The sequence below is a fragment of the Maylandia zebra genome, linkage group LG17 (genome assembly GCF_041146795.1).
Source record: "Maylandia zebra isolate NMK-2024a linkage group LG17, Mzebra_GT3a, whole genome shotgun sequence".
Lineage (NCBI taxonomy): Eukaryota > Metazoa > Chordata > Actinopteri > Cichliformes > Cichlidae > Maylandia > Maylandia zebra.
The window spans coordinates 20,090,799-20,100,924 of record NC_135183.1 but is presented as its reverse complement, the minus strand read 5'-3'; the positions used below and the strand labels follow the sequence as shown (position 1 = coordinate 20,100,924).

Genomic DNA, 10,126 nt, shown 5'->3' with positions numbered 1-10,126 from the left:
AACAGGAAACGGAAAGAAAAACATCACCAAAAAAATAAGAGAATTCAACGAGAGGGGGACTCACAGGAGGATGAGAAGGAGAGGACTAAATAAAACTCCATAACCACAAACTGGAACTGAAACATAACCGGGACTGTAAATGGCAATATACACTGAACAAAAATATAAACGCAACACTTTTGTTTTTGCTCCCATTCCCCATGGGATGGACGTAGAGACCTAAAATTCATTCCAGATACACAATATAACCATCCCTCCCAAACAGTGGTCACAAATCAGTCCAAATGTGTGGTAGTGGGCACATCTGCTATATTGAGATAATCCATCCCACCTCACAGGTGTGCCACATCAGGATGCTGATCTGACATCATGAGTAGTGCACAGGTGTACCTCAGACTGCCCACAACAAAAGGCCACCCTGGAATGTGCAGTTTTGTCTCACAGCAAAATGCCACAGATGCCACAAGCAATGAGGGAGCGTGCAATTGGCATGCTGACAGCAGGAATGTCAACCAGATCTGTCGCCCGTGCATTGAATGTTCATTTCTCAACCATAAGCCGTCTCCACAGGCGTTTCAGAGAATATGGCAGCACATCCAACCGGCCTCACAACCGCAGACCTCGTGTAACCACACCAGCCCAGGACCTCCACATCCAGCAGGTTCACCTCCAAGATCGTCTGAGACCAGCCACCTAGACAGCTGCTGGAACAATTGGTTTGCACAACCAAACAATTTCTGCACAAACTGTCAGAAACCGTCTCAGGGACTCTCAACTGCATGCCCGTCGTCCTCATCGGGTCTTGACCTGACTCCAGCTCGTCGCCGTAACAGACTTGTGTGGGCAAATGCTCACATTCGATGGCGTCTGGCACGTTGGAGAGGTGTGCGCTTCACGGATGAATCATGGTTCACATTGTTCAGGGCAGATGGCAGCTGAGAATGTCCCAGTTCTTGCATGGCCAGCATACTCACCGGACATGTCACCCATTGAGCATGTTCGGGATGTGCTTGACCGGCGTATACGACAGCGTGTACCAGTTCCCACGAATATCCAACAACCTCGCACAGCCATTGAAGTGGAGTGGACCAACATTCCACAGGCCACAATTGACAATCTGATAGACTCCATGCGACGATGTGTTGCACTGCATGAGGCAAATGGTGGTCACACCAGATACTGACCGGTTCTGGGTCCCCAGACCCCCAATAGCGCAAAAAACTGCACATTCCAGGGTGGCCTTTTGTTGTGGGCAGTCTGAGGTACACCTGTGCACTACTCATGATGTCAGATCAGCATCCTGATGTGGCACACCTGTGAGGTGGGATGGATTATCTCAATATAGCAGATGTGCCCACTACCACACATTTGGACTGATTTGTGACCACTGTTTGGGAGGGATGGTTATATTGTGTATCTGGAATGAATTTTAGGTCTCTACGTCCATCCCATGGGGAATGGGAGCAAAAACAAAAGTGTTGCGTTTATATTTTTGTTCAGTGTAGAAACACGAGCTAAACATTGGGGATGGATAAACTCTATAAATACACACGACCAGAACAAAAGGCTTGTTAAACTGAGTAAATAAAACTTATAAAACAAAACTAAAAGCTACCAAACAGATTTCATAAACTCAAAACTGGAACAGAATTTTTTGGCTTCATTTCCTCTTAATTTATTCTTGATGTCGCGGCAATTATTAGCTGATGCAGCTGACCTGGGCCTTCCACGCTTTTCGTCAAAAGTAGGAGTTACATGGAATCATCTGTGCACCAGAAAGAGATGATGTAAGAGGATATGAAGAGCAACATCAACGTGACAAACATTTCATTTTACTTTGCAGAAGTTACCACCTGCCATTGAAAATGAAACTTCTTTTTTTGAAGATTGGTCTGTCTGTGGGCAGGCACGCCAGTCTCACAAAAGTTCATTAAGTCGTCACAAAACGAATGAATCAGTCATTTTGTGTTCATCTTATTGTTTCGTATCAGAGAATACAAATGTGAAAGTAATGCATTTAAATAGGTCATATATTTCATATATATATGAAATATAAATTAAATTAATAAATTAAAAATTTTGTATTGTTCGATACATATGTGTACCGAACCGAAAGCACTGTATCGAACGGTTCAATATCGATACGAGTATCGTTGCACCCCTAATATATACAGTGCTTTCGGTTCGGTACGCATATGTATCGAACAATACAAAATGTTTTATTTATTTTATCAACTTTTCTTCTGACGATGCTGTCTGTGTTGAGCGCTCAGTGGATCTGTGTTTGACTACTCCGCCTAGGCTGCACTGTCGAGCGCAGATCCACTGAGCGCAGCGCAAGCTAGCAAGACAGAAGCTAAGCTAGTTGTGACATGGCAACTGCCTCAACGCTACCCGAAATTGAACCTCCCCCACCCTCATGCAAGATCTGGCGTTTGGAACTATTTTGGTTTTCATGTGAAGTATGACCCTGATGGTAAGCGCGTCATGGACTAAAGTAAAACAGTATGTCGGATGTTCCACGCAATGCTCAATTGGTGGGAACTAGTGCGTTAGCGCTGTTACCTTGTTAACGTGTTGACGCTGTCCAGCCCCACGCACCGAGCGATCCGCGGTAACTCATTAATGGAGATTTGCCGCGTTATGGCATTAATGTCATTTTAACGAGTGACAGCACTAGTGGGAACAAAATGAATATGACTGCACATTTACGCCGACATCATCCTAGTGCAAAGACAAGTGGAAGCAGACAAAAACAACAAGCATGCTTGATACAAACTTTACCCGAGTCATTTAGACAGCCGTTAGCACCTGATTCTCCTTATGGGGACCTGATATGTTTAATATGCTGCTGAGAAAATAGTCCAGAAGAAGCGTATAGTATAGCTTTTATTTTGGAAAGAGCCATTTTTTCTGTAATAAACTGAGCATTGCGTGGGTCATACGTCACATGAAAACCAAAATAGTTCCAAACGGCAGATCTGAATGAGGGTGAGGGAGGTTCAATTTGCCATGTTGCAAGGAGAGCTTAACTTCTGTCTCGCTAGCTTGCCCTGCGCTCAGTGAATCTGCGTTCGACTACTCCGCCTAGGCTGCACTGTTGAGCGCAGATCCACTGAGCGCTCAACACAGACAGCATCGTCAGAAGGAAAGTTGATAAAATAAATTAAAAATTTTGTATTGTTCGATACATATACGTACCGAACAGAAAGCACTGTATCGAACGGTTCAGTTTAAACACCAAACCAGGTTAGCTCACTGCCCATTTTCTCTGCATATATATATATATATATATATATATATATATACATATATACATACATATATATGCAGAGAAAATGGGCAGTGAGCTAACCTGGTTTGGTGTTTAAACTTCAAACAAATGATGTGCAAAAAACTGAGACATGCATGAGTTTAGCTCTGTGGCATGAGGCGACTCGCTCCTCCGCCTCCTCTCCACTGATAAAAAGTCATGTTCAGGGGCAAAATAATAACAAAGTAAAGATTTGTGTTCAGCAACAGGAATCAGTGGATTAAAAGTCATGACTCATGATTCTCTGAGCTTGTTCCTATAAATTCTCCATCACAACTTTCCTTCCTCATGATGTTTTACATCCAGGTGCGGGAAATGCTTTTTTTGGAAAACCAAAACCAAAATCTTTACAACCAAGATCTTAAATCTATAAGAGACTGCACATAAGCCATAATCAGCGTCATTCTGTTTTATTCAGGTGCATTTGCCAATCAATAAATTAATAATAAATAATCAACAATCAACAACTTAAATACAAAATAAATAAAGAAAACTACAATATGTCAGTAAAAATAAAAACAAAACATCCTGAAGGTTTTAGTACTTCAACTACAAAGAAATTTAATACTACTTTAATACTACAGTACTGAACCTGACTGTTCAGAGGATTAGTAGTACACTGAAGTACTTTGTACTGTAAACATCATCACCATCAGCTCTCATTGGCACTGCAGTGGAGAAGCTAGGTCAGGGTTCCCATTGAGACAAAAAAAATCAACTTATAGAATACAATTATGTGAAAACTTCGTTAAATTTGTCACATAAACGGGATTTCACACATTTACTTTGCATAAATGTAATTCCTCAACAAAATGTGATAAATCTGGAAAACTACCTATCAGTAATTATCAGTGGAACCGCCCATTTCTCCACCACAGTCCAATCTCAGTGCAACAAGAGGGAGTTTCACTCAGAAAGAATTCAGGGTTTTTTAACTTAAAACAAAATACAAGAAAGAAATAACCTAAATTTACAAAATATTCAGTAAAAAATAAACTTTAACCACAATTAAACATATCTTTGTTTTGTGGGTTTTTAATAATATGAAGTTTTTAAAGCCGAGAAAAAACAACAACATTAAATCAAGTATTTCCACTGGGTGAAACTCCATGTTGAAAACAATTAGGTATAATCTCTGGATCCTTCAGTGAAAATATTCCACAGGATCAAACTTTTATGCTGGTTTCAAGTATCACACACCAAACATTATATAAAAATATTTTTCCGAGACTACGATCTTATAAGGCTTAGGCTGCTGGTTCACTGTTAATTTAAATATAAATATAGATGAAAATAGAATACAAAATTCTAACAACTAGACACACTGGTTTCAGTCTGAGAATCTTTTGGTTTTGTATAATTTAAACATCCTGCATCCTTGTTTTACTGTTATTTCTCTTTATGCCCTTTAGGTCGCCTTTTAGGCTCTGGTGCGATCTTTAGCCTTTGTTTGCCTCCGCCGTCTGCGTCTCCTCTGGATCTTGATTTCGGGGAGCGAGCTCGCCTCTTCGTACAGCTGTGGCAGCTGCCAAAGTGCTTTGCTCTGGATGATGCGGTCGTTCATCTACAGGAGAGAGAGAGACAAAGGCAAGTTTGACATTAATGATGACGATCACACGGTTACAGAGAGGACCTTTGTTAAGATTCAGCACAATGACATCAACATTTAAAACCCTTAAATAATGTAAGACCTTTGTGAGCTTTTAGAATAACTAAGGCACATCGTCCCCTGGTGTAAGCATCACAAATTTAAGACCTGCAAAAAACACATTATTTTAAGCCCTAAATAAAACCTTATTTCTAGTCTCACCTAGGCCCCAAACTTTCTCTCTGCCTTTTCTTTTCCTAGTTTCTATTTAAATCCTTTGTGGATGCGTTATTAAACCTCGTAATATCCTGCAGGTCACTGATGACTAATCTAAGGTTAGGGCATGAGTTCTCTCTTTTTGTCTGTTTTAAACCAAATGCAAAAGTCTTTAACACAAAAACTGTATTGCCAAAATGAATGAGACATGATCTGAAATCCTCAAAATCTGCCTGTTTTTCACTAAAACAAAATCCCAGATGGGCAGCCAGGGACTTGCTCTGGATGTTCAGAGGGTAAGCTGAACATCCATTTGTAGGACCAAAGCATTTGTCCTTAAGTATGAATTTAGGACTTATATAAGCCCTCAATAAGGTTGGTCAAATCTTTTCAAGTCTAACTTTTCAGGCTTTACATAAGCCATTCATATGGGCTGCTCAACCCATCCTGAGGCTTATTGTGAGCTCCTCTTAATCACTGTACAATCCTCAACATAGACTTCACAAAAACCTCACTGTTGGGTTTACGTAAGTCCTAAGTCAAGTTAAGGCTTTCACAGCCAAGAAGCAATCAGAATGCTCTCTACCTTGATATCTCTGAGGGTCTGCAATCCCTGCAGAAGCTTCTCCTGTTCATGGTAGCGGCGTTTCTTTAGCTCCTGGACCTTCTTCAGGATGTAATTCAGCTCTGATCTGACATCTCTGCCTGCTACCAAGCCTGCGTTGTTGGGGCTGCTGGACGCAGGGGTGATGGCCGAGCCAGGTTGCGCGTTGCTCACGGCGATCTGGGGACTCGGAGTGGGCAGTTGTTTCAACATGTGGCCAAGCAACTTTTCGTACGACTCCAAAACACCACCCATGAAGATCAACTTGGTCTGAGAACGAGAAACAGAGAGGTAATGACATGAAAGTACAAATGGCTTATATTTGTTTAATATGAATATATCTGGTTGTGCAAATATGGCTTTGAAAATGCCCAAAATGCTGAATTTCGCAGCATTCCTCAGCATTTTGGACTCGGGTACCAAAAGCCAAAAAACTGAAACAACGCAGAATACATTTGTAGTAAATAAACCTGAAGAAAAACTGAGATGTGAGGAAAAGGTTGCTTCACAAACATTGCAACCTTAGGTGCTAAAAACTTTTCGCACAATGGAAAAAACTCTGTGGTTTCCCACACAACAGTTAAGCTAACATAGAAGGCCTTAAAGGGGAATACCACTCACTGACTGCTGTTAAACCTGAATGTCATATCCATACACTGCTAACAGGACCGAAACTACTAGTTTGGATGTAAGAAATGAGAGTTTGTGGCTCAATGTTTGACCCAGTGTTTGTTTTCAATTTGGTCGATTCACTTACACTTGTTGAATAATCTGTGGTAATTTCTGGTGACAACCAAAAACCTTTCATGTCAGAAGCAACAAAAGCTGTGGGATCCCTGACAAAACACTTTCAGTGGCACCATCAAGAGTGTTTTTAAAGAGCTTTAAAACCTGACAGAGGCAACAGCACGATGAACTGACCGGACAGAAGCAGGCTAAAAGATGTAAGATGTTTCCTTCGAATGAGAGGGGGCAAATGGTGTTAAAGCTCAGATGAGTCATTAGATATCTCTAAAATATATGAAATGCAGCACTGGGGTAGGTGTGGTGGTAAAGAAACCTCTAAATAGGAAAACCTGGTGGGTTGCAATAAAGTTCATGCAAAATACCACCCTCCATACAACAGCCTTCCCCCTGCATACCACCATGTGTTAAGCTATAATAGAAACTCATCTTGACTTTAAATTTCCAACTGTTATGACTAACCTGTCAAAATGTTTCTGAGTGCTGGAAGATATTGCTGGCTATAGGAGGTGGTGACCACAGAAAATCTACTTGAACATTCAGTTTTAGAAAGGCGCTGATACTTTTCTTCTTTTACTAGCAATATCTTTAACTGTTCCTCAAGAGGCAGTGCAACAAAATTTCCATTGTTTTGCTTCAAATTTTCTCCATTTTTTCCTTTTTCTTGTTGCTGTTGACTGCTTTAATTACAGTTTTAGTACAGTTACTTTACAATAATATCAGTTAGACTTTTAATAATTAGTTAGAAGATATACATCCTCAAAAAATGTTCCTTTTTATTCCAAATTTGCAGAAGCTTTAACCTGAACCTCATAGCCATCTAACCACACAGAACTTCAAACAGAGTGACATAAAAAACTGCCGACCAGAGCTCCTCAGTCTGTGCTCTCTTGGCTTGATGTCAGTACTTGAAACCAACCATGAAACGGCCTTGTAAGTGATGTTGGTGAAAAGTGAAAGTTTGATCGGGAGACTGAGAATAGCTGCAGAAAGGTGGCATCCTGCAGAGCCAGCAAAGTGAAGGAAAACCCCACAAAAACCTCAACTCAATGTAAAAGACAAAACCTGGAAATACCAGCTGGCTGCTGACTCAGGCAGTGCCTGTTAGCCAAAGATGGAGGAGCTCAACAGGAGGTTTGCCTCCATCGAGTATCCTGACTCTTTCCAGAGTTCAGAAATATACCTGCTAACAACTTTAAAGATGCCTGATTACTAATCAGTGTCTTCACTCTTTCATAAACATGCAAAAGTCAAAGTGGTGGTTTTATTATCTTTACACCATCTGGAAATCCACTTTAGTGACGATGATGCTGAAGACACTGGGTGGATGGATAGAAATAGTTCCTCATTTCTTTGTGTAGGGATGGAATACAGCATGGTTTCCAGTATTAATACTGAGCTTTAGGCTAAGCTACCTTGATGCTTACCACGTGGACCTTAAGCCACAAGTGTGTTTCCTAAATTCTGCCTGTCCATTTGAGGCTATAGTAAGGCCATAGTTAGAGCAAAACTCTCATTTGCCACAAGAAACCTTTTCTTTGGATTGCATGGACATTTTACATTTTGTGGACAAACTACGCGCTCCCATTAATCACATGAATCTTACCTCAATTTTTTTGTTCTGGTCACTAGGAAATACGGGTTTCCCATCATATTTTTCCCGGCTTGAAATTTTCTGCAAAAGACAAAAAAAAAAGAAGATATTTTCAGATCATGTTTGACATTAATAATGAATAATCGGTATCGGTATTGGGTTTTATCCCAGCTCACAAACATTGTCAAACATGATTTGAACTGGAGCAGAAAATAAGGTGCAAGGAATCACTAACTTATAAAAGGTTTTCAGTTTTAGTTTTTTAAAGAAACCAATGATTCAGCCGAGCTGTTGTTAAAAAAAAAAAAACCCCGATTGGCTGACTGGAGAGGGCAACTGCTCATTTACTTTGCTTCATATATAAATAAACAGCATTTTAAAACAGATTCTGAATTTCACTGGAAGCCACTGAAGGGAAGCCTGCTAGCCGGTTGCTAGCAGGTTAGCTGCTCTATTCAGGACCGACTAAAGACCAATAAGAGAAGTGTAGGAAAAGGTGAAATATAATAATTGTTGGACTAAAAGATCCAGGATTAAATTGGAATTTGATCTGAAACTGATAACTGAAGATTAAAATTTTAGAAAGTGGTACGAATGGTGCGTTTAAAGCCTGTTGGCCACACTGTGTCTGATATCAAATATGGAGACTGTAAAGAAATTGAGAAATTTGTCCGAAAAAGACAAAAACAGTTTAAAAGTGTTTTTTTTTCTTACAGCGATAAACATGAGAAGGCCAATAATCCAACAGCAGTTATAAAAGACAGCGTGAGTTCAGCTGTTTCTGTGTTTAGAGCTTTCTATCATTACTGGTGCCTTCAAGGACTGTCTGTCATGAAGTTTAAAGGATGGTTAAGAACGTCTGCCAACTAGCAATGAAAAACCAAACAAATTACAAAAACAAGCTGCTAATAGGGGAAATGATAATTGGGGGGGGGGGGGGGTGTCAATGAGCACGTACTTTGCAGAAAAATTTGATGGTGCATTCAAGGACACTCCCACATCTGTGATGTGACTCTGTCTCATCCTTGAATCCACCATTCCAGGAAGTGTCCCTGCTCGCCTCTGCATCACCACATGAAACATGATATCATTCACATAAAGTTTCGTATGTGAGATGCTCCAGGCCGGGTGTGTAGTATTTAGCGTCTCGTGGGTTAAAATGGTCCTTTAACCACACACTTAAGTGGAAATTTAAAAAGACATCTTTGCGCATGTGTGTGTGTGTTTGTGGTAAGAGCATCACTGTGACAAACAGGAGGAAACAGAAAGTCTGTAGAGCTGCACAGTCTAGTATTACTCAAGTACTAAGTAGCAGTTGAAGTGCAGTGAATACTTACATAGTGCTGCAAGAGGCTCTGGATGGTCCTGTTCATCTCTGCTGGGATGTGGGATCCTCTGACCTGACAGGCAAAAAGCCAGAGGCACAGACAGACTGCTGCCCTCACTGTGGTAGCCATCCTGTCTCTGTTTGTATTACCCCTGAGTGTAGTTGAGTCTTCGGTTTGATTCCCAATCCGGGCCGAGTGTTTTCAATTTGAGAACGGATTCTGGCTGAGCAGTGTCCTCCCTGACTGAGTGACTGATGATCTGACTGACAGTGTCTCTCTTACCCTGAAGTTGATGCGAACTGTTTGACTTGTCATGAAAGCTTTTATTTATAACTCTGCGAGAGAGAGAGAGGCAAAGTGGCAGAGTGACATAGACATGCACTCAGACAGAGAGAGAGAGAGTGATGCGATGATCTAGGTGTGAAATTGTGGTTTTGAGTTTCCTTTAAATCAACAACTTCATAGAAGAGGGTGAGGGGTCGGCTTCCCACTCATGCATATCATACCCAAATCATCTGCTCACTGCAGAATTTTGCGTCTCCCAGCTGTTTTATTAAAATTTGTGCTTTTGCTGGTCAGACTTGAAGTTGCAAAGGGGTCTAATAGTTTGCATGAGACCTCTCATAATTGCATTAATCTCTCAAAGCGTGCACTGAGGTTCGAGGAGCAATGACTGGAAAGCACGCTGCGTGAAAGAGTGAGGTGGCACCCTGCGTCAGAAACCATTAGATCCAGCGAT

At 41.0% G+C, this 10,126-nt stretch overlaps 1 protein-coding gene across 1 annotated transcript; it reads right to left on the bottom strand.

The window, feature by feature from the left end:
• Positions 1-3,717: 3,717 nt before the first annotated feature.
• LOC101470072 (interferon gamma) lies at positions 3,718-9,650 on the bottom strand. The gene is made up of 4 exons (XM_004566455.4): positions 9,397-9,650; positions 8,072-8,140; positions 5,704-5,991; positions 3,718-4,877 (listed from the first exon to the last, which is right to left on the bottom strand). The coding sequence occupies exons 1-4, from the start codon at positions 9,514-9,516 to the stop codon at positions 4,734-4,736; spliced, it is 621 nt and encodes a 206-aa protein (XP_004566512.1). The 5' UTR covers positions 9,517-9,650; the 3' UTR covers positions 3,718-4,733.
• Positions 9,651-10,126: the final 476 nt, after the last annotated feature.